This window comes from Chenopodium album, chromosome 16, assembly GCF_948465745.1.
Source record: "Chenopodium album chromosome 16, dcCheAlbu1.1, whole genome shotgun sequence".
NCBI classification, from domain to species: Eukaryota; Viridiplantae; Streptophyta; class Magnoliopsida; order Caryophyllales; family Amaranthaceae; genus Chenopodium; species Chenopodium album.
The window spans coordinates 50458704-50483707 of record NC_137849.1 but is presented as its reverse complement, the minus strand read 5'-3'; the positions used below and the strand labels follow the sequence as shown (position 1 = coordinate 50483707).

Here is a 25004-nt window from a genome sequence, read left to right as displayed (position 1 = left end):
GAAGGTAGCATATCGATCTTAATTATATATGAATAAAAAAATTGTAAAAAGTTAATTTTATGAAAGTATTTTTATGATATGAATCTAATAATACACCACATGATTATAATTTACTTAACCTATAAATCATATTATATGGTCAACAAAAATGATGAACAGTGCAAAAGTTTATTTTTTGTAATATTACTAGAACTGAGGAAGTATATAGCTATATACAATAAAATATACACTACTTTAAATGTGGATATGGTTAGAAATCTACATTGTATCGTACTTCGTATATTGTAGCTAGGATCGAGTAAGACGAGTATGTAGAGTACTAAAGTTAAGACAAGATTGAAGTATCTAAGATCGAATTAGAGTTGAATTAATTATTAGTGTTTTAACACGCCAAATTTAGTAAGCATATAATGAATATGCTAATTAGGATAAGTTCAAATTTAACTTATTTAAGTTAATATTAGCATTAATATTATATCAAGATAGCCACTTTGTCAGAGGTGACAAAGGGTAACGAAACAGATGGGCAGTCCTCCATCCATAGCTGCTCCTCACTTAGAGTAAGGGAATGTTTAGCTACAAAGTGAGCTACCTTATTACAAGATCTTGACTGAAAAGAAAAACAGCAAAAAGCACAAATACTAGCAATACTCAGAATATCATCCACTACAAGTTGGGTAGCAGTCCTCTCTTTCTTGTTTGACAACATCATATTGACGAGTTGAAGGCAATCCGAAGAAACCACCAAACTTCTAAGACCAGCACCGTATGCATATTTGAGGCCAAAATACATAGCTTGGGATTCTGCATAGCAAACGTCAGTTAGACCCTCTAGGGACTTACCCCCAGACATTAACACGTCCACTAGATAATCGCGCACAACCATCCCCAAACCTACTTTCCCCTCTTTCGATATGGCCGCGTCTGTGTTGAGCTTAAACTTATTAGGGGGACGGGCTATCCAATATGAGGGATTGTCGTTGCTAGCAGGCGGAGGATCACTAGGCTCACGTAAAGTGGCTGCTTCAAATTCGCCAAGGAGACTAAGAGTCTTAGACACTACCAGCGAGACATCAGTCTTCTTTTTCTCAAAAATCCACAGATTACGCATCTCCCATATCTTCCACCAAAACATCAGAAAAATCTCCCAACTATTTCCCACAGTGAGTGATTTCACCATATCACCACACCACTCACGAACTGAAACATTTTCCCAAGGACCCGTATCAAGTCTTAGTGGTGAGATCTTCCAAATTAGCTGACTTTTAGGGCACAAGGCAGCCATATGCATTAAAGGTTCCCTCTCCTCACCACAACGGAGACCAATGGGATCAATTTGCATTCCACGTCTACACAGCTCCTCACGAACAGGTAGGCCTCTTTTCATTGCTCGTCAAATCACGGACTTCACCTTTGAGGGTACCTTTGCTTCCCAGATTTTCTTCCATATGAGATCATCCTCTGACTAAGAGAGGGCCCTGCATCCCCCTTGCTTCGTTGGAGTTCAAGGTGATATGTAGAACGAACAGTAAACCCCCTAATTGTGCAAATTTTATTTAGTAAAATGTATTTGTTGTATATTTATTACGTATTAATTAACTAGTTTATGATTATTATAATTTATATATGCTAAATAATTACCACAAGATTAATTTTTAACTAACATAAAATCATAAATAGGTTGTTCTTGGATTATTTTACGAAAGAGCTTTAGCCCCTTTTTGGTTGGGAGGTGATGACAGAAATAAATCAAATGTGATTAATTCAATGTAGAGGAATTGTTAGAGAAAATATCGGGAGAGGAAAATAGAGAGAGAGATATTCTGAGAGAAAACGGTTACAGCATCACTGCCTTTATACATGAACCAAGGAGCTCAGCTCAGCTAGCTGGCAAGAATCTAATACATTCATGCACCAAAATAACAGAAAGCTAAAGGACAAAATAAAATAACAGAATGACAGCTCATTGAATATTTAATATCCAATAATTTGGTGTGCTATCCTTAATACCCCCCCCCCCCTCTCAAGCTGGTGAGTGAGGCAAGGAAAAAGCTCCTAGCTTGCGAACATGTTGATTGTGCAGCTGAACAGGAAGAATTTTTGTCAGGATATCAGCAATCTATCAGAAGAAGCAATCTTCTCAGTCTTGATGGTGCCTTGATGAATTTGATCTCGAACATAATGACAATCAATTTCTACATGCTTTGTGCGCTCATGTAGAACAGGGTTAGCAGCAATAGCAAGTGCAGCCTGATTGTCACATTTGAGCACAATTGGTGGCAAATTTTTCAAGCCTTGATCCTAAAGAATAGTTGTAAGCCAAGTGACTTCACAAGTAGTAAAAGCCATGGCCCTATATTCTACCTGTTCAGATGATACAGTAACCAGTTGTAGATCTTCTGGACAACCAGCCCAATCACTATCACAGTAGGCTGTTAGAGTAGCAGCAGAGCTTGAGGCTAGTAAAATTCCTTAAGAAATGGTACCAACCATATATCTAAGCAAGCGTTTAGCAGCCTGTATATGAACTGCAGTAGGCTGATGCATGAATTGAGCTAATATTTAAACAGAAAATGCAATATCAGGCCTTGTAATAGTGAGATAAATGATCCTGCAAAGCAACCATTGGTATATTCCAGGATCAGAAAGGAAATCACCCTTGTCAACAATTTACTTGAGATGACTGTCCATAGGGAGCTGTAAGGGCTTGGTGTGCAGCATACCAAACTCCTTGAGAATGTCAGTAGTGTATTTCTTTTGAGAAAGAAAAAATCCAGCATCTGATCTGTCTATCTCAATACCAAGAAAATATCTAACAAGACCTAGATCCTTCATATGAAAAGCTGTAGATAGCAAAGATTTGAGATTATTGATTTCTGACATACTATCACCATAAATAAGAAGATCATCTACATAAACTAAGATGAGAGTAAGAGAATTGTTCTGTAGTTTAGTGAAGAGGCTGTAATTTGATTTGGATTGAGTGAAGCTCATTTGCAGTAGGGTACAGGACAGCTTGTGAAACCACTGTCTTGGAGCCTGCTTGAGCCCATACAATGATTTCTTAAGCTTGCATACCAAAGAAGAGTCAGCCTTAGGAACAAGAGAGATTTCTGCAACAGTCTGAATTCTGCTTCCAAGACCTGTGTAACCTTGTGGCATTTTCATGTAAACCTCTTCAGAAAGATCACCATGCAGGAAAGCATGGGTGACATCCATTTGTACAGCATGCCAACCTTCCAGGGCTGCAACAGCTAACAATGTTCTCACAGTTGTCATTTTGGCAACTGGAGCAAAGGTTTCAGAATAATCAATGTCATACTGTTGCTTACATCCAAGAATGACAAGCCTTGATTTATGTCTTTCAATGCTACCATCAGATTGTATTTTGTTTTATACAGCCATTTACACCCAATTACACTTTTACCAGCAGGTAAAGAGGTGATGTCCCAAGTATCATTGAGCTCAAGAGCTTCTACCTCAGAATTCATGGCTTTAACCCAGTGATGGTGTTTAACTGCATCCTTAAAGTGAATTGGATTAGTTTCTTTGGTTAAAGATGATGGAAAGCAATTGAAATCAGGTTGAATAGTGGTGAAAGCAAGGTTAGAAATGTGGAAGCTTGGTTTATTGAGCATAATGTAATCTTTGCTCCAGAGAGGAAGACTGTGATCTCTGGTGGATTTTCTTACTGGGGGAGGAATGGGAGAATTATTTGGTGAGTTGGTTGGAGGAGGAGTGGGAAAAGGTGTATTGTAAGGTGTGAAAGGAGAGTTGGTGTCAAGTGCAGGTGAGGGATCATAATTTGGAGTAGATGGGTGTCATCTGACTCAGAGTCTTCAAAATCTATCTTATAAAATAAAATAATAGTAACTTTCAAAAACTGTCTTATAAATATGTTATTTTTAATTATACCATAAAATTTGTTTTAAAAAGTTGAACAAAATTGAGAAGTTTACAATTTTTGAGTGATCATTAATTCATGGGTATTAAATTGAATAACATAGATGTATTTTACTAATGAAACTATAGAAATTGCATCGTTGTTTTATCTCATACGGAGTATAATTCTATAACGTATACTTCTATTATAAATGGTATTCTACATTTGCCTTTTATAAAATTTGATTATCAAGATTCAAGTGTGTTTATATTTGGCATTTGGGACAAAAACTCAATTAACCCAGGTATCGCAGGGCAACAAACTAATTATATACATATATGTTAACTTACCTAAAAAGCTTTCTATGCAAAAAATATTGTAAAAGAAATTACAAGACAATAAATCAATCCATATCATAACAAATAGTACTAATGCTACCACCTAGACATAACAAACAAATGAACTACTAATGCAACTATAATCACATACACAAATCTCAAGAATTAAGACAAGAAGTGCTCTGACGCGAACTGTAGACACCGCTCTATCAAGGTAGATGGGGGAGGCGGCTGTCGAAGGTCGGATGCTACTACAGGAGGTAAAGACTGTCCGAACCTAAGGTCAACGATAACCGTCTGGCCATCTCGAGCAGGAGCAGATGTCGTCAGCCAATGATGCAGACCCAAAAAACAACAGCAACCAAATGCGGTGACCGAAAGCCAAAGAGGTCGTCACGCCTGTACTCGAGTGACGCTCAACACGACTGTCTGCAGTAGTGCGAGTGACGTGTGAACAAACATGTACTCAAATGCCGGAAGAACGACCATCTGAAGGCAAAAGAAGTCCACCGTAAAAAACAAAGTAACCCACAGTGAATCGCGAGTCATTGACTCGTCAGACAAGCTGCCATCAACAGTGCAGGCTAGAGGTACCAGAGCTGTAACCGTGCAGCCTAGCCCCATATGAAATGGGGGTGGAATTATATGGGGTGGAACCATCCGAGTGATCCGAGACCTCCTAAGCCAGAGTGGAAAGTGCAGCACAACTAGGTGCACTCCTGAAAGCACGACAAGCAGGAAGTACAACAAGACATCTCGTGTAGCATCCTGTGAAAAAAAATATTAAATCTCGTAAAGTATGTCACTTGATAGTTGTTAAGCTTATTTTTTTAACTACTTTCTCCGTGTTAAAACTAGCATCATTTCCTTAAAATGAAAATGTCATAATACTTGTAACAATTCCTTAAAATGAAAATGTCGTATTACTTGCAAAACACTATAATTGGAGTGTTATTTTAATTAAAATGGTGCTATTATCCTTATTTAAACATCATGGCCCAATTATTTATATTCATAACTCCATTTTAAATTCTAAAAACATGTGAAACCCACTTTTCTTAGCTAATATGAAAAAGCGTGTATTTAGATGTGATTATTGAGCGGACCGACCAGGACAAGGCAAAAAAAATCAACCCATCCCTAAAAAAAACAACTTAAATAGCATTTCCAAGCTCGCCCATAAAAATTTTAAAATTAAGTCAGACCGAAAACTATGCCCAAAACCCGACCAAATTCGGGCCATGTGTTGCAAGTAATAAAAAACGAATGAAGTATTTCATAAATTTACTTTTTCATTGAATATTGCTTGAATATTTCATTTAGGGCCTGTTCTCATATGATTATTTTCACTTCAGTTCAATTCTAATAAGTTCAGTTCAGTTAAGCTCCTAACCTTATTTAATTTTTTTTTTATTAAAACATTAAACTTGATTGAATTCTTTATAAATAAGGATAATTAAACTAGCTTTATTTTTAATCCACTTTTTAAAAAAATTACACTATACTCTCTTTGCCGCCATAGATGTTGTCTCATAAGACTTTTTTTGTGAATTATTTTTGGGTCGAATACCTTAAAGCAGCAATAAGATGCCCAATACCACCTACATTTTTCAGCTAAGTATCAAAACAGTGACATTCAAATGCTAAGCTCAGTTGCATGCCAACCAAATTGATGAAAACTCAAACCACCACAATTTTCATCATTTAAGGAGTCTATTAACAAGGACTTCATAACCTATCAGCATATCTCTATCCAGGATAGAATGGAATATGGGGTAACAAATATTTACAAGATAATACAGCAAACAAATAACGTACCGAGCCACCCAGCGTAATCCGATGCTCACGAACCTTGTGCAAATAATAAGCCGCTCCGCCGAAAAAAACGAAGGCCAGTAATGCCCAAATGCGTACACCGGCATTGCTCTAAAGGTTTCCTCTAAATGACATTGGCACCTTCAGTTCAGTTCAGTTCAGTTTTCATTTCAGTTCAGTTCCTCTTTTGCTGCTAGAATTACTTCTCTCAATTCTGTCTTCTTCCATACTCAATTCCTAATTCTCACTCCTCTTTTGATGAAGAACGGAATTGCTCGGTAAGTTATCAATGTTGCTCACCTAATGCTCTCTCCTCTAGGGCATAAATTAAAGAAAATGAAGAGGAATGAATCATAATTTTTGAACTCAGAGAAGGTCGACCATGGCGGTTACCCTAGCTCCTGCGACACCAGTTGGGCAACCTCCTAACAACGGTTAAAGCCCTACTTCTCTATTTCCTTCATTTATCCTAAAATAAAACATCAATCAAGGTGGTTCTTCTCCAAATCTCTGTCGTAATTTTTGTTCAGTTTCTTTACTTATGCCCCTTTTTCGGTCTTTATGAAATTGTATTTTAATTCACCAAGGATCCTAGGTTTTGTGAATCCAAAGTACCCTTTTTTTTCCCGGGTTTGCTTTGTTGGTGATCTTATTGTTTGTGAAGTGTTCTTTGATACCACATTAGGGTTAGATCTAATACTCAATTTTGCTGTTGTTTTTTGTTTGCCGAAATCATCAGAGAAGCAGAAAGGTTAAGAATTGTTTCTCGAATGATTTAGCAAATTATGGCTATAGGGTTTGTAATTTTATTTATATACATATATTTTTTTTTTAAAAAAGAAATGGGGTTTGTAAATTTTACAGAATGGTTTATGAGGTTTTCCCTCTTTACAAAAAAACAAAACATGTGAGTTCGATTTCACATTGTTAAATTGAACGCATAGCCAATTTAGGGTTCTACATCGGTGGACTATTCAACTATTGTTTGAAATTGGTACTTTCTCATCCCGTTTTTTTCCCGCTTATTCTGTATAATTACCATTCGGTTTCTGATTAGGAAGTGTGCCCACAAAATGATGTCGTCATTGGTGGTGAGAGGGAGCGAGTAGAGTGAGAATTTAACCAAGCAAAAGATAAGTTTGAGTATCGAAGAATATGAAGCTACGTTGCAAAAGGTTGAGGCGTTCAGGTTTATACTTAATACTCTGTACAAACTACAAAACATGAAATTGGGTCAACAAAGACACATCCTTCATAGATTTCAATCATTTTATATAATGTTTAATCAACCTCAAATGCCATCTCTCTAGGTCGGATAAGCAGTCTGTAAGAATATCGAACTATTGAACCTTGTGAAAAGCTTTGCGACATTACTCACTCTTCTCTTGGTCCTAATGGTATCCCTCTGTTTTTCACCTGATTTATGATGGAGTTATTAATTATTTGCTGAAATTTGATACAAGTTTGTGCAGGTTTTATTTGGGTTAAATATGAGCAGGAGGATTCTGTAATTTTTTTGTTTGGTTTTGTTGTGGATTTTGATTTATACTGTAGTATTTATTTGCATAATGCTAGTAGATATGACTCAGGTATATCATGTACTCAAAGAAAAGAGTTTAGATTTCATTTTATGATGCATACTCCATAGCAATTAGATAGGAAAAATCTAAAATATTGAAAATACAAAAACATAATTTGTTCTCAATTGAGTATCTTTTTTCCATGCCTTCTGTTTCAATTCACTTTTTGTTTTCTTGAATATAAATCTCTGCTTATTATATAAGTAATTATGGTTAATTGGTTACAAACGAAGACGTGAGGTGAATTAAAGGTATAAACCAACATGTTTAAAATTATTCACCAAAAGACTATTGTTATGTACATTTATTATTACTTAAATTACATGGCATATTTGTATTTAATAGGTTCATTCCTATTGGTATTTGAATATTTGGGATGTCTGCTTTTTTTTGGTTTGGGGTTGCAGGTGAATTAGGAGCATTGGTGGGTGTTTTTCATGTGGATAATTTTTGCTTAAACATTGATATGTATATCACTGTCAAAATCTTTATTATTAGAGAATAAATTCTTTTAGTGCTATATCTTATATGTTTTCTTTCAATTTAATAAAAATTTCCTTGGATGATATTGAATGACAGAAAGATGCAGAATATTGAATCAAAATTCCTCATCCAAAGAGGAGTGTTATTGGGGTTTAATTTTCCAGTATTTTGTGCAACCTCCTTACCCACACAATGTGTTAACTTCTTTTCCTTATATGATTTGGACTTGACCTTGCAGAATACCATGTTCAATCGCCTCACAATGAGGCAAATGGCAAAATGAATGGTGAGATAGTACCTCAATTATGGTATTTGTCATAATGGAGTGAGATCTTAGTTATATGAGTTCTCCGAATTGTGGGACATGATTGGTAATGTAGTATATTAGACTCAATAATTTAGTTGGCGGTTGCTATCACACATGCACATATGGGAGATGTGTAGCTTCATTACACTAAAATATGAAATTCTTTTTAGCCACATATTTTTGTTAAGTAGGAAAGCAATGTCACACTTCAATTTCATTCTTGCATTGTTTTAGTTGAACTGAAGTCTTATAGTGCATATTTGCTTATCTTAGGCAAGAAGACATATACTGTCTTCAAATTGGATGTGGGTTTCGTCAAAAGAATAGAAAGAAAAATAGAGATAATGGAAATATTCTTATGGTTTCCGAAAAGTCTATGAACATTGATTTTTTTAACGCCATACATAGTGTATTGGTGTTAGCTACTGTACTTTTGAATTAAGTCTTGGAAAAAGTTGAATTCATATTTTTGGGGTAGCAATCTTGCAGAGAATTTGTGGGTTAATGTTATTGAATTTTTGAAGTAGCAATTTGGCAGAGACTTTGTGGGTTAATGTTATTGATTTTCTATTAGAGAAAATGGCAATATATGAATGCATGAGTATGGCAATTTCTAGCAGCTTACAAAGGGGAGACATCTCAACTGCCAGTTCTTCAAGGCACAGACACTAACGGGGAATTCAATGGGAGAGATTGAACATAACAAGATAGAAATACATGTTAACATAGTTAGAAGACTTAAAACAGTCGTTTTACACTGTTAAAGTATTGGAATTAGTACAATCCATGGGTAATAATCCCAATATGCAATTTAACATTCCATGGATGAAAATATTAACAAAAATTCAACCCATTCAATGTAATTTTGCTACCATATATTTTAGTATTAGATTGAATCCTTTCATTATGCTTACTTTCAACTACTACACACAACAATTTGTATTTTTGGTTTAAATTTAATTCAAGAACAGAGTAATTCCAATATGCAAATGAACAATAAAAAACTTAATAATACTAATAATAAACAAAAAGTGTAACCTGTGCATTGAAACAACTTACCTCAGAAAGGGGGATACAGGTATTGGCGAATGTCGCGTGCGCTTGAATGGAGAACTCAGGGAAAGAGCGAAGCAACTGGGTAGAGAAATTGATTAAGAATCAAATTTCAGTGATTAAGAATCAATTGATAAATTGTACTAAAAGAAACAATGTACCTCAGAAACTGGCGAATTTCGCTTGCGATGATGCGTGCCCTTCAATGGAGAACTCAGAGAAAGAGCGAAGAAGGGAAGAAATACACCGGCCACCGGGTATAGAGGAGAGAGAGGGGAGCGATCAGTGAGAGCGATTAATCGGTGCTCAAACAATTCAAAAATGGGGGAGATTCGTCCAATTAATAAATGGACGACCGGATCCTTGATGAAACGGGTCAGGCTTTATTTAGATTAATTTTCCTATTACTCTTTTAATTAAACAAATATCATTTCTACACAACAAGTCTTATATTAATTATATGTTAGATTTCTTTCAGAATTTTTCAATTTTTAAAAAAGAGAGATACAAACAATTCTATATTCATCCTCCAACCAAACCTAGTTCGACTTGTTTTTCTTTTTCAATTTACCATATAAGATGCTTTCAGAATTTGAGATTTTTTATTGTATTAAAATAAGATAATTGACGAACGTTGATGAAAGGGTTTTACACCATATTTATATGCTTTTTCCCATAGTTGAATACGACAGAGATCAAAAGTTAAAGAATCACATACCAATTTATATACCTAGAAAAAAAGAAATCAAATGTAATTTTTTCAAAAGTAAAAGGGGGTATGTTACAAAAATTTCTAATTTAATAAAATTATTTGCCCAAATGACTATCTTAATATTTTAAGACTATTTTAATATTTTTATTCCAAAAGTGGTTAAAATATTGACTTATAAGTTAGAAGCATAAGTAACAATGTAATCAACCATTCCTATTTTCCAAGTCACCCTCTTAAATTTCCTTTTTTTTTCATCAAATCCTCCATATAACACTTTTTTGTTTTGTTTGCACGTGAAATTGTCAACTCGGAAGTTCCAATCGAGTTCAATGAAATCGAATTGGGTCAATTTTTAAAGTTAAGATCATGTTAAATTATTATGTCTACGCGAACCAAAATCTGAATCGAATTGGATCTAGTGCGATTTAACACCTCTTTTGTATATTTAATTTTAGTTTACCCCAAATTTCAAGTTGCATTGTACTCCAAACAATTGTTGTGCAAATTAATACGATGATAACAAAATTTAGAACCTTTTTAATTGATTAAAAAAACAAATAAAAATCACAAATCAATCTATAGAAAAAAAGGATAAAGGAAATTAATGTAGTTAGTTCAAATTTAGCTACTTTAGGAATTTAGAAAGGCATTTGGGTAAATAGTTTTGCTAAATTAGTCATTTAAGTAAAAGATCTTAGAATAAGTACTTGCAGAGTTTGACATTTACAAAAATTCTATGTTACGAAATTTTTTTTCCCAAGTTTACTACACGTATGCCAGATATCAATGAATAAAGTTGTGTTGCTTTTGTATGCCAGATATGATGTTGCAATACTATATAAACAGAGCTTAACATACGAAGTACATAATCAAATGAATCAAAGCATAATGAACCCTTCATGATTCCACCCCGTTGAACAACTTTACCACAGCCATACTTATCGCCAATTGGAAGTAGAAGGCACCAGTAGCTGTATTTAGAAGGGCAAAACTAAAAAAATAATTCAGTTATAACAACCGCGATATTATGCCCTAGAAGATAGAACTAAAGTGAAGTGAAAAAGAGAAGTATCAATATCAGAACTAGCACAACGTGAAGATCCACCATCTCAGACCAGTATTGGGACTAAATTACAGTGAAAATTTGGATTTCCCAACAAAATTGCACATTCCCACAAATGTTCTAGTGTCTATAAACTATTCTCAACTGCCCAATTCTGTCTCACCATCTTTTCTACTTGAGTACAAATCCCATCCTTCATCGATCATCCAAAACAGGGGCTTATAGGGTGAACAGTTTAATAATTAAAAGATTAACCTAATCACACTTGATGTTCCTGTAAATCCTTCGTACGAATAGATTGGAACCCAGGTAGCCAACCGCTCCTGACATTGAGAAACAAGTTAATATAGCACAAGGCCAAAAGAGAAACATTAAAAAGATGACAAAGCACAAACAAACCTATAATTGCATCATTGCAGCTTAAAAATTAGATGTCTTGTACAATTTTATGATAATCAAATTCCATATTCCTTCTGAATTTCAAGTTCCTTTCTTTTTTCTTTTAAGGGATTCCCATAAAGTTACTCCAATTTTCTACCCCAAAAGCTTTTGGATATTAGAAACATATAATCGTAATTACTTCTCCAGTGGCAATAGAAAAAAGAAAAAAGGTAACTATAGAACCGACCAATGAAACAATACAGCGTATAATTTAGCAAACTGGTTCATTGGCTTATTTTACTGTCTGGCAGGATTGTGTTCAAATGGTCAAACCCCAAGAGTTCTGGTGTAAGGAAGGAGCCAGCTTGACCAATTCACAGGCAACTGACAACTGAACCGAACCACCAATAAAATAGATGTGAAGGTATCAATGAATGGCATAGTTTCCCATGTAAGCAACTTACATACTAAACTGGAACAAGAAGGGTACCAAACTATGCACAGTTTCAGATTATTGCATGGACTTACCGCAAAGAATTCCCAAGCCAAGACAGAACATCATTGTGTAGCCAAAATAAAAGCTGGTCTGAAAGAAGCCTGACATCTTGGTCTTGACATGATAGTAATATATAGAATACAGGAAGACATAAATCGCAGTGGATGCAGCGGAGAAGAATGAAGTCCACTGCCAATGGTAATTCTCAGCATTCAGCAAGAAATATGTCCCCACGATTGTCACACAAACAGTGACAATGATCAAGATCAGAAAAACAAGCAGCATGAAGCCGTAAACATAGTACACCTGAAAGGGACATAGCAAGTAACCATAAGAGAGGATGCACATACATAAAATATATACCGCAGCATAGTGATCACTACCATAAGATTATATAAAGCACCATAATAAGAAACATGGAGAATAGAAGCGGACATTAACACAGGTTAAGGGATATGAATCAACAAAGCAAAGTAAAAGAGAGAAGAAATAAAGAAACTTTTGTAGAATGATCTAATAAAAGAAAAGTACACTGCATGTTTGTCTCTCTTCTCACTTCCATCCTCGGCTTTGGGCCCACAACCCAAACAGCACCTTAAGTCTTAGAGCCTCCATCACAATCACCTCATGTCACCAACACTTACATATCACCACAGCTCTCCCACTCTCTCAGATTCCCCCAACTCTGATGAGTGATGACAGACCCTACCTCTATCCTCTATGGGTCTATCTCAACTTTATTTTCACAGCTGACTGCAGTCGAGTCTTATGTGGTCAAAAATGGCCAGAGGTCCTAAGTCTGGAACTTGACTGCCCAATCCAACAAACACCTCTCCATTTGAGGATGCATCAAGCATCTCTCCATTTTGGAAGGCAAGCAAACCCCCAGATCAAGTACTCAAGCATTGGTACTTCCCCTGGAAAATTTTCTCCTATTGATCAAGAAAGTAAACTACCAACAGGAGGCGGGCTTAGCACCGGTTTAGGACATGATTGTGGACTTGTGGGACATCTACTCACTCTTTAGAACCTTTTTCTCTCTCTATAACATCTAGTAAAGGATGCAGCTGTTGCAGCGGTTATTACTATGGTTGCTGATTTATTTTTCTTAGGGCTCACTGTGATGATAAATTTAGTAGACCTGGCAATATTGACCTATGAACGACCCAAACCAAATACTGGAAGATCCTAAAAATCAACTCAACCTGAAAATGTATATAAATGAAAATATTTTCAACGAAAAGCTAATTGGCAATACACTATACACCTAAAAGACTTCTTCGCCAAATGGACCCGGAACCAAACCTAAACCCGAAATAAACAGTCAATTTGTCACCACTACATAGATTGGTAATGATATTACTAGGCAATATTTCCCATATCCAAGGCGATTGCGCTTGATAGGAAGATATTTCATCTATAATTGCTTTGACAGAAATTTACGTGTTAAAAGGGATATCTATATGAGCCGATTAATTGCGTAAAGCCCACGGTAGCAAAAGAACCGGAGAAAATCGCGGGATTTCTTTAGATTGGAGCCTGCCGCAACCTGGATCACATCTTAGAGTATTCCATTCTGTTTTTCAGCCAGATCCAGGCTTGGCTCTGTAATGCACTGACTTTTTGGGATTATAATCTGATTTAATAATGTAAGTAATTGAAGATTAAAGCTTGGATTTTGATTGATAATATGGTTGAAAGGTTACAAAAGATAGGTTAATAGCTTAAGGCTATCAATCTTCAAAAGTGAGTTTAGCTCACAACTCTCCAAAAGTGACTTGAGGTCACAACTCTCAACAAGTTTCATCTGATTTTTGCCTACCTATTTCCTGTCCTTCCCTCTCTATTTATACTAAGGACTATTAACCTAGTGAACTAATATTACTAGAATACCTATACTACCCTTCCTTAGGTTGATCTATTACAATACCAGCCCCCTAAACTTCCACCTTGTCCTCAAGGTGGATAGTAGTTTGCACTGAATTTCCGGCCTCGGCAACATTGATGCTTGTTCCAACTCTTGAAAGAGCCAAAACTGAGAGTGAGCTGCTGTGAGAGTTGTTCATTGTTGAAGGTTAGTACTCTTAACATGGCATAAGAAACTGAAAATTGTTGTAGCTTGTCAGGTGGGATAATTGAATTTTGGGTAGAGTGAGTGGTGTATGCATTGAAGCAAGAAGTGTGGAAATAAGTCAAATAAAAACTGCTGGGCAATGTTGATTATTTTAGGAAATAATAAAAGGCAAGGGGCTTTAAACAAGGGAGGTTGGATGTAAATAAGGATTGCTGGGCAATGTTGGGCTTCAGGCTATGAATTCGGAAATTGGGCCATGTTGCAATGGGCCCAAATAAAATCTTGCCTTCTAAAAATGATAGATTCATTTCCAACGCACAGTAAGCAATCTCAGCATGATGTTCATCCTTTGCCACATCATCACATCTCATATTTCCAATTCTACCCTTACTAGTACCTTCCACTATTGGCTTCCTCTCCAAGCCAAAGACTTTAGTCAAACTCCTGCCAAAAGCTGCTATGTCTGCATTTTCCAGACAACCACCAAGTAAGCAGTCTAACCACTCCTCTTGAGACCTCCCACCTGCTCCACTTCCGGCCAAACCCCCACTTTTTTCTCCGGCGACCCTAAACCCCAGACCACCACCTGACTCACACGCATCAGCCCCTCCTTTCACAACGCCGTCTCTGTCCCTCTTCAGGCCACCGCTAATGGTGGTCATACAGCCACGTTTTCCTTTTCCGGCTAGGAAACCTGGGCCACCACCGGACCCACTACCGTCAGCGCCGCCTTTCTCAAACAAATATTTTATCCCACCACCGTCAAACACATGGACCTCTGCCCTTTGTACAGTCCAGAAAACCGCCCACCTTTCACGAGCTCGGCCGTCCACTCCATCGTGACCCCCACCCGCAAATCCACCTGAGAAATCACCCCCCTTTCTTGCGACCATCGGTAGTGAACAGTCGATTTCAGACCTGCCTTTGTTATCTTCGCTTCTCTCAAACAAAACTTTGGTGGGTTTGCTTTTGAAATCACCACCAAGGCCACCTTCGAAAACACTCACCTCACAACCAAATTCACTAGTACAGATTAACACACCACTCAACTCACCTTGCCCATCAGGTCCACCGTCCACCACCAGAGTCGCCGGCGACTCCAGCTTGCCCTTCACCGACACCAAAGCACCGTCAGACTGGAAGGAAACTTCAGTTGGGTTGTCTGTGAAACCTTCCTCACCCTTCCTCTACGTGCCCTCAATTGCAACGCCTTGCTCGGCCGAGGGTTTGGATTCCAGATGGCCTTTCTTCTCCTCGGCCCTCTCCCTTTCCGCTGCCATTGCTTGGGCGACCGCCACTTCCACCACTGTCCTAATGGATTCTTTCTCTAATAATTCAAGAGATATCTCACTCCTTTCCTTTTTATTTGGTAGCCACCTCCCTGAATTTTGAAGCAGCCAAGTCTTCAATTCTTGCCAGTCACGAAATGGTAGCCATCGGTGTTCACGCTCGAACCACTGCAACGCTTTGCCATCAAGTCCAATGATGGCTGCCTTCAATTTTGTCTCCTCATTCAGCTGGAAAAAATGGAAGGAGTCCTCAAGTTGAAGGACCCAGTCTTCCAGATTTCTCCCATTGAACTCCGGAAGTTGAAGCTCGCATCGGACTCTTCGCTCTTCCTTGAGATCCGAAATCCCCTGTTCTCTCTTGCTGGAAATGTGTGCATACTCATCACAAATACATTTCTGCATCAGTTGCGTTACACTCTTTTCAACAGATTCAAAGACCATTTTTTTTTTTTTTGGTATGCGGTGGTTGGACTGGTGGTTCCGGTCACCGGCAGCCTGCAAGACCGCCTGCTCTGATACCAATTGTAATGCACTGACTTTTTGGGATTATAATCTGATTTAATAATGTAAGTAATTGAAGATTAAAGCTTGGATTTTGATTGATAATATGGTTGAAAGGTTACAAAAGATAGGATAATAGCTTAAGGCTATCAATCTTCAAAAGTGAGTTTAGCTCACAACTCTCCAAAAGTGACTTGAGGTCACAACTCTCAACAAGTTTCATCTGATTTTTGCCTACCTATTTCCTGTCCTTCCCTCTCTATTTATACTAAGGACTATTAACCTAGTGAACTAATATTACTAGAATACCTATACTACCCTTCCTTAGGTTGATCTATTACAGGCTCGTCCTGGAACAACCGAAGAAAGTGCTAATCTCGCAGTCAACTGTTAAGAAGCGCCAGAGAGAGGTGTAAATCATGAACCAGCAGTTCGTTAGCTGAATCTGTTCCAGCTTCTACCACTCACTCACATGCCTAGCTCACTCTTTTTGTTTCATTTGTTGAGAGCTTAGCTGAGCATGGAGTTGGTCTGTGGGAGGGTAAGATTTAATTCACCCCCACAAATTTCACTGTTGTAGTGATGGTAATAAATACATTGAAGAGGAGTTGATGGGAGGAGTGGAACAATGAGTAGAATTAGTGGGATAGACGGGCATGGTAGCCAGAGTGGAGAACGATGGCGGGCTGATTGCTAGGATAAGATTGGGGTAGCAGTCCGGCATTAGTAAGTGACCAGTAGACTGACCACTACAGGCTAGGTGGAGATGCGTGAATGAGCTCTTTTGTTTGTGATAGAGGGTAAATTATTACTTGTAGTCTTGAAGATGAGAATGAGATAATTGAAATCAAAAAAGGCAAAAGCTGAGGGGCTGTTCAGTACTTGGTATTAAGAAAGGGAAAGGTGTCAAGACCTCTGTTCTTATTTTATGGAATAAGGTTAATTTATTTGGTTAATACATTCCCCCAATTTTCTGTCTGGTCATCCCCACAACACTGATTCACAGTAGAAATATGGCATTACATGGTTAAACTTGACCACACAAAAAATAAAAATTTTAAAAAAAACCTCTATGAAGCAGCATTGCAACAGAAGCAACAAGGGTTGTAGATAGAAGGCAGAGGGAAAACAATGACTATAACAAAGAAAGAGCGCTGAAAATTGGATGCGGCAGGGGTGAAGACATGAAGTGCTAGGAAGCACGGGGACGGCAACTCATTGGCGTTTCCCGTACCGGGGACGGATAGGGGAAGGCCTAAAATACGTTCCCGAGACGTTTTCACAAAATTGGGGACGGCATTTGATTTTGGGTACGGCGCGCTAAACATTTGGATACGTCTTGGGTACGGATCCGATCATATTTGGCATCCCCAAGTTCATTATTGTCTCTTTCCATCTTCTCACTTTCTCCATCTCTCTTCTCTCTTTGAAGAGATAACTAAAGCAACCACCATCAGTTGCCGACTCAACACCCACAACCACCAGTCAGATCAGGTCATCCGTCCAGGTGGTCTTCACCTTCAGTCGACTGAAACAACTTTTTCCCTCTTTTTCCCCGGCTTCTTCGTGCTTCAGTAGGTGGGGGTAAATACCTTTATGTGGGTTGGGGGTAGGTGCGGGAATACCTCCACGTACTTGCCTTTACTTTGGTTTTAATCCTTCTCTTTTACATTTGTCTAAATCTGAGATGTCAGCCTTTGACTCTTTTCATTGAACTTTTTTTTAAAGTAATTTTCTCATTTAATTTAATCTCTATTTTTTTCTCTTTTTTTCTAGCTGGTAGTAAATAAATTACCTTATAAAATTTGAATGCCAACAAAAAAAATTACAAAAAAATTAACTATAAAAAATTAATTTTCTGAATTTTTTGTCGTATCCATGCCGTATCCGTTTTTGTAAATTTTAATTTTGCCGTTTTATGTCCCCGTCCCCGTTTTTGTCCCCGTATCCGGCTCGGTGCTACTTAGGTGAAGTGGATGAAATGGATGTTGGTGGAGAGAAATTAATGAGCAATATGGGTTACTGGGCAGGGTCACAGTGGAGAGTAACACAGCATTCAGGGATGGGAAAAAAATGAAGAGAGGGAATAAAGGTACCGAGCCTCTGTTACAACAGAGGGTTTAGAAACCTTTCTCATAAAACAAACTAAATGAAGAACTGAAGGGTTTTCATGTCATTCCATTATTTTCTGATTCTTGATTCTGTTGGTCATGAACCAAACAATAGGAATATTGAAATTGAAAATTCAAAAGACTCACAAAGGGAAACATGTATACTGAAACATATCACCCCTTCCCCAAGAGACAGAGCATGATCCCATTTAAATGTCACTCAAGCAAAACAATGACAGAAAAAATAGAAAAGAAAAAAAAAAAAAAAAAAAAATTCTCAATAACCTCCAATAGTAAACAACATTCTAACCCTTAAGATACACTCATTTTTCATAGGATGTTGTATAACAAAAACTATAATACCTCAGGGTACCTCCACAAACGTGAGGTCAGAACAGGGTTTAGAGTCTTTAGTCTTCAAAGAGAGAATCAACACCTCTAAGCATTTTAGGAATATTTAAGAATAAAATAACAACTACTAAAGAAACTACATGAAGTAAATAGGAACAGTTACCTTGTAATTCCAGAAAGACGTGAAGACAAAATACATCTCAATGAAAATACTTCCAAAGGGTAGCAATCCCCCCATTAGTGATATTACTGATGGCGTTAGATACCATTTCTTTTCTGGAATAGGTCGAGGAATAGTCTTCACACGACATGGATTATTAGGTGCACCATTCCAGTTTCTTCCAACAACAGTCCCAAGAAGTGCAAGTGGGAAGGAGATGAAAGCCCAAATGACAAATACTACTACAATAGTCCCAAAAGGAATAGCAGCTAGAGACCCATAGAATATAGCAATTGTGTTCAAAATGAATCCGATTCCGAAGCACATAAACGGGAAAAGGGAAGCAGTAAGAATCATTGCCTTTATCCAGTTTTTACCTGAAGCAAGAAAGGAGGGGAATCATCAATAACCTTAAAAGAGCATAGCTAAGAATAATCACAAACTGATAGGAGCAAAAGAATAGTGACAAGCAAGCATGATTTGCAACATACCGCCATTACGTGAATACATTCCACCACTGACATATCCTGATATGAATGATGTCAAGGCATAACACACAATGAAAGTTGTGACTATAGCTCCCCTCCTGTAAGACAAAACACAGTCAGAAATTATTTTCTAAATCAATAGGATTGAATATATATATATAGTACTCATATATGGGCATTCACTACTACGAAACCAAGGAAAGTATTCAGGAAGGAATTACACTTTTAAAAACATACTAGTCTTCACTACGTATGCAAGGGACACATTAACTGAAGAATTACATTAACACATAAACACATTCAAGTAGCAACTATTTGCCTATTCAGCATAGGTTCTTAATGATCAGCAAAGTCTTGCATTGCAGTATAGAATTAATATATGGTAGAGTTATGTGCATAAGAACATACCCAGTGGAGGATCTAGGAGTGAAGGGACGAGGGATGGTTAGTCCCTCTATCCCCCTCCCCCCAGTGACGGAGGTTCAATCCTCATCCCCCCTCCTGTGATAGAAGGGGGCTCCCCGTATATCTTACGGTATATATTATAAAATAAGAGAGAGACAGAGAGAGAGAGAGAGCATACCCAATGTACAATGTTCCGAAAATTGCCAAAAGGATGACAAGGAGAATAAGAGTTGCCATTTGAGCTCCAGTGCCAATAACAGCTGTAAGCAGAGCTAGATAGCGAGGAGGCCGGAAAACATCTCCATGAACAAGTTTCCAACCAGACTCTTCACTAACATCCCTTTCCTGATAATCCACAGTATATTAGGCTTTAGCATGATCCCAAGTCCCCAGTGCTTAGAGCACATAAAATCACCTAATATAAAAAGAAGTCTTACCAAGCTTTCTAGGTCATCATCTTCCCTTGCATACTTTGCATAGTCATTTCTAAGAGTCCTCATCAATATCATTGAAACTAAACCAGTCAAGAAAATGACCATCATGAAGGAATTGAAAATGGAGAACCAATGAATCTGCAACAAGCAAAGCATCCGTTTTAAGAAAAAGTGGTTTCTTCCATTTTTTATGTGGATTAAGGAGGGAAGCCAATTATTGAATTTTACAAGACATTAAAATTTCGTTACTTTTAAGATCAGCAAATACTATCATTTCGATAATTCTCGTTTTATCCCATCGATATTGTTGTATACCAAACATATAGTTCAGAAAAAGGTGGAAAAGAACCTGATGCTCAAAAAAGGGGTAATCCAAGTAGATATCAAAACGCCTGCCAAAGGTGACATCTGTTGGAATCCATTTAACAGAATATGTCATGTCATACACCTTTCCGTCCTCTACTGCCTTAGCACCATCTTGGGTAAGATTAACATGGATGATCTGCACACACGGGTGTTGATAAAAAGCTTGACTTGTAAAAACTAAAAATGAAAAGAAAGAAAAGTAGAAAACATCAATCAAGAGAGATCAAGAAAAAAATATTAGTTTACATGATTCCCATTATACTTTATGATGAAGTTCCTATGTGTGTACAGTACGTGCTTAGCATTCTCCCCATTTTTATCATAACGAAGCTCTCCCACAAAACCTGCACAATTAGTAATTAAATAAACAAGCTAATATGAATAAAGGAATCATTTTACATTTATAGCTGAAATAAAGATGTTACAGACATACCCCACAGAGGTAAATCGTCTGAGGTGCATTGAGCAGCCAGGTACCAACAAAGAGAAAGCAAAATGTCAGCATAAAGTGGTCAAGCCAAAAAGTGATAAAAAATATGCAAACAAGATAGATATAGCAAAGACAAGAGTGTCAAATTCCAATGTGAAACCTCTTTTGACTTAAATGCATAGCTGTGAAAGAATTCAATGCTACGATTTCAGTGACAACTTTACTAATTAACATACCTATGAACAACTCGAACCAATATGAATTCTCAATTGCATCTCTGAATCGTGCTGCTTTATACTGGTCAAGTTCAAGTTCACATATGGAAGTACTATCAACGTTTTCTGCCAGAAAAAAAATGTTATAGATGTCAGAACTTGCAATTTCTAGATTGAGGGCATCTAAACATGGAAAAGAGGGGTGAAAATATGGGGAAAAGCATCAGAATTAGCATGCATAATTCAGATAAATCTTGAGGTATACATACTTCTATATTTCAAATCAATTCCGCTGTCAACAAGTTCATTCCCACCAAGAACCTCACCCAGGCCACCCCACCTGTGGGCAACCTTGCCCTCTGGATGGCAAAATGGAAGGCTGAAGTAGTTGTAGGTTTCTTGCGGATTGTTGTATGGACCAACTTTGTTCACCCACAGGATTACCTTCTCATCTGGCTCATACTACAATTTTTTAAATAAGCACATCAATTTCTCATGAGATACAGAAAACAAAGCACAGAGAAAAGACATGAAGACACAACATGAAGAAAAAAAAACCTGAGGAAGGCATAGAAGATCTGACCCTAACAAACAAAAAAGTTCATGGTGTTTAATTTCATCCCCTTTGGTTTTAAGTTTTGAACATGACCACAGTATCAGACACGTTCAATGATTTCTGCTACTTTTAACTGTGTACAAAAGATCACAGTGTAAATTCAAAGATGATTAAGCTGTCTTAATGATTTATTTCGTGTTGATCATTATCCAAGTTATAATCATGAATTCATGATAAGGAAGGGAGGAAATTGGCTTCCATAAGTCACTCTACTTCCTCCACTGATGTTAACCATTTCAGTGTTTACAAGCACACTGTAAATACAGAAAGGTGAAGAAGTTCAAACACACACTCCCAAGTCCCAACACCCCAAAACATATTTTTCACCCTTTAGAAGGTAATTTGACTCTTAGACTGTCCATCTCACACAATATCTTCATCATGGTTCAAAGAATCAAACATAAACCAATTAAAGGCAGACCAGTCACCATCATAATATTCGTGATTGCAGTCTTGGAATTACTTTCAAGGGTAATGTGGATGGATTCTGAAAATTGATGGACTAAAATCACCATCACGAATTCACGATAAGCTCAACAATTTTTACAACAAAGTCGTGATGTGGTGTTGTGACTTATGAGTATGTGACCAGGACTCAATGCCTGCTTCTTCATTCTTCATCCCAAACACAAATAAAAACACTCATTTTGATCCCCCATCACTCAAGAAGCTATATAAATGCCATGCCAGAACCCAGCAGCTTATTATCTATAGAAACCTAACCCCAATTCCAAAAACACCAAAGTTTCAACAATTTTCCAATTAAGCAAAATGGGCATCTATGAATTCAACAAAACAATAATGCAATCAACTTTATTTGTGAAATTAACATAAACCCTACGCTTGAACATAATTTCAATATACATCAACAAGAACAAACACAAAATCAGCATACTAAACTGAGATCTATAGCTAAAACCCAGTTTAAGACAAACAATCAGAGCTCAATCAAATATCAAAACAAAAGATCAAAAACCCATGTCAGAAAATCAAATCAAAATGACTACACAGCCAAGAAATCATTTAATTTCAATTTTAAGGAAAAGTGGAGTGCCAGTGAAGAAGTACCAACCTTGTGATCTGACTCAGAAGCGAGAGATGGTGAAGATAAGAGAGAGAATATGAACAAGATAAGGAAGACGACGATGGAGGTGGATCGTACGGTGGAGGGCATGGCTGAGGAGAGAAGATCAAGCCAAAATCAACGGTGAGAAATTGATCTTCAAGAGTATGAAATAGAAGAAAAAACAGAGGAATTAAAGGTGATTGATTTATGAATGCATTAAGATAGGGTTAAAATTGAAGGTAGGTAGTCGTCGTTTACCTTAGTCAGAGACAATGTTCTTCCTCGATGTCTCTGGAAGTGGAAGATGATGAGGAGGAAGAGAGAAAGAAAATCATGTACTGGGTAGGATTGACCTATCTCATATCTTCTCCTTTTTCTTCGAGGGTTGTTAAATATCGCCCTCGAACCTATAATTAACGCCCGCAAAGTAAAATACATTTAACAAATTTACCCTTACATAAAAAAAAAAAAAAAAAAAAATTTACCCCCCCCCAAAACCCTCACTCCCTCTTCTCTCTCCTAAAAACATTTCTCTCTCCACACCACTACCACGTCCTTTTATCACCCACCACTACCATCACCACCACCTCCTCTTTTAACCACCCACCACCACCTCCTTTTACCTCCGATTTCTCCATCTACACAGTTAGCCGCGGAAATAACGAGGAAGAACAAAGGAAAGGTGGTCACCTGAGACAAGAATTTTATTTTTTTTTTATTTTCTGAAATCGGGTTCAAACGCCCAAAAATTTCGACCAATCTAGGCTTAAACGCCCAGTTTGTTCGAACGACCGTATGGTTGTTCGAAATTTCTGGGCAGTTGAGACGAAACGCCTAGAAATTTCGAACAATCATACGGTTTTTCGAACGAACTGGGCGTTTGAGCCTAGGTGGTTCGAAAAATATGGGCGGTTCCCCCTTTTTTTTTTTTTTGGAAATTGATTTTTAATTAAATGGTTTTTACTGTTGTTTGATATATATAATGTCTACTGGGATCTATGATAATATACGAATTAATCTATTATGTAAATTAAGGGTAGACTCAGAAATATCAGGGACAAAGTAACGAATTAATTTATGATGTGAATCATGAGATTAATCTATGATGTTAATCTTAGTAGTATCATGATATACGAATTAATCATGACTAGGCGTTAATTATGATTATGTTTGATATTGAATTATATTAAGCATTAAAAATCTGTTGTTGTTTGAGATTAATTCATTGTGTTGTAAATATATAAGCTGGGATTGAATGTTGATTTGTATCACCCCTTGATAGTGTATGTCAATCTGGAAAAAGCTTGAACCTTTGGAGACCTATGTGCCCACTATTATTGTTGTAGTTATTGTTATTATAAATCTTAATTCTTGGGTATAATTCCAATTCTATAATGTAATTTTCGTTGTAATTTTGACCGACGAATTGAACAATATAGCAAACAAGAAGAGAACAATTCTCTAAAATTTGCCTGTGTATGTAAAGGTAGCAGGCACGAACAAAAAGAGATCGTTGGTGGTCGTTAACCACTAGAGAGAACGGTTAAATTTTTTGTGTACGGTAAAAGTGTTAAGTTGAGGTAAAATTAATTATTTTTTATAATTGTTATTATAAGGATAAGTATGTAATTTTACATCATTCTGCGGGCGTTAGTTAGATATTCGAGGGCGACGTTTAGTTTTCCACTTCTTAAATCACCTCTTTTTTTATTATTATTTTTTTTATTTTATTTTATTTTTTTATAAAAAATTTGGCAAATGGGAAACAAGTTTTATTAAAAAGAGACACTTACACTATTAAAAAAAATAAATAAATAAAAAATAAAACCTTACAAACTCATGACACTAGGCGACTAATATTATTGTCTTATTGAAACGCTTAAGTAGATAAATAGTTCTGATTCTATGATATGGACATAGAATTACAGCTATAACTACTAACATTAGACATAAATTTCTTTCTTAGGTAGCTTGGAGAGTCGGACAAAAGGCGATTAACGAACTTCCACTTTTTGCCAATCTGGGACCTGCAATCACAAGCAAAATTAGCAAGGGAAACTAGGGGGTTGGGTCGCCGGAAGTTGTAGACACCTAATTGTGTCTCCCCGACCCAAACTCGGGGATAAATGACCTTTTATCACCAATTAGTCGCATTGCGCATCGAAATTAAGAATTGCTTGAAATCCTAAGTCATCTTTATTTTAATTCACCTAATCCAATCTATTCATATCCCAAACACCCAATCAAATCATTTTCCTAACTCAAAATCCACAAACCAAAACCCAATTTTCTCTCTTCGTGACCGCGGTCAAAAACCAAACAAATTTGATTTTCGTGGTTCTTAACTTTGATTCAAATCCGATTTGATTGAAGAACTCTTGAAATAA

At 36.9% G+C, this 25004-nt stretch overlaps 3 protein-coding genes across 4 annotated transcripts; all 3 read right to left on the bottom strand.

Annotated features, from left to right (window-relative positions):
* Positions 1–472: 472 nt before the first annotated feature.
* On the bottom strand, positions 473–1387 carry LOC145584523 (uncharacterized). The gene has a single exon (XM_081641349.1). It carries the CDS (start codon positions 1385–1387, stop codon positions 473–475), a length of 915 nt encoding a protein of 304 aa, XP_081497475.1.
* A 2802-nt stretch (positions 1388–4189) lies between these two features.
* Positions 4190–11107, bottom strand: LOC145584522 (uncharacterized). The gene is made up of 4 exons (XM_081641347.1): positions 11099–11107; positions 9621–9821; positions 9466–9540; positions 4190–4989 (listed from the first exon to the last, which is right to left on the bottom strand). Exons 1-4 carry the CDS (start codon positions 11105–11107, stop codon positions 4615–4617), a joined length of 660 nt encoding a protein of 219 aa, XP_081497473.1. The 3' UTR covers positions 4190–4614.
* A 19-nt stretch (positions 11108–11126) lies between these two features.
* On the bottom strand, positions 11127–23013 carry LOC145586922 (transmembrane 9 superfamily member 1-like). 2 transcript variants are annotated; one of them, XM_081643896.1, is made up of 13 exons: positions 22876–23013; positions 22624–22727; positions 21205–21397; positions 20957–21061; positions 20724–20741; positions 20537–20634; positions 20274–20426; positions 19928–20062; positions 19669–19835; positions 19089–19183; positions 18601–18974; positions 12144–12417; positions 11127–11557 (listed from the first exon to the last, which is right to left on the bottom strand). In XM_081643896.1, the coding sequence occupies exons 2-13, from the start codon at positions 22723–22725 to the stop codon at positions 11490–11492; spliced, it is 1782 nt and encodes a 593-aa protein (XP_081500022.1). In that variant the 5' UTR covers positions 22726–22727; positions 22876–23013; the 3' UTR covers positions 11127–11489. The 2 variants fall into 2 exon arrangements, with proteins under 2 accessions (XP_081500022.1, XP_081500021.1); XM_081643895.1 differs by having other exon boundaries at positions 22624–22771; positions 22876–23010.
* Between the last annotated feature and the right edge of the window lie 1991 nt (positions 23014–25004).

Coding starts and splice junctions, on each gene's coding strand:
- LOC145584522 (XM_081641347.1), bottom strand. Junction 9,541..9,620: donor GAAATTCGCCAGTTTCTGAG/GTACATTGTTTC, acceptor TTCTCTACCCAG/TTGCTTCGCTCTTTCCCTGA. Junction 4,990..9,465: donor CCTGTATCCCCCTTTCTGAG/GTAAGTTGTTTC, acceptor TTTTTTTCACAG/GATGCTACACGAGATGTCTT.
- LOC145586922 (XM_081643896.1), bottom strand. CDS start 22,725: ATGCCCTCCACCGTACGATCCACCTCCATCGTCGTCTTCCTTATCTTG. Junction 12,418..18,600: donor CGTCTTTCTGGAATTACAAG/GTAACTGTTCCT, acceptor TGTCCCTTTCAG/GTGTACTATGTTTACGGCTT. Junction 11,558..12,143: donor TGGCTTGGGAATTCTTTGCG/GTAAGTCCATGC, acceptor TCTCAATGTCAG/GAGCGGTTGGCTACCTGGGT.
- LOC145584523 (XM_081641349.1), bottom strand. CDS start 1,387: ATGAAAAGAGGCCTACCTGTTCGTGAGGAGCTGTGTAGACGTGGAATG.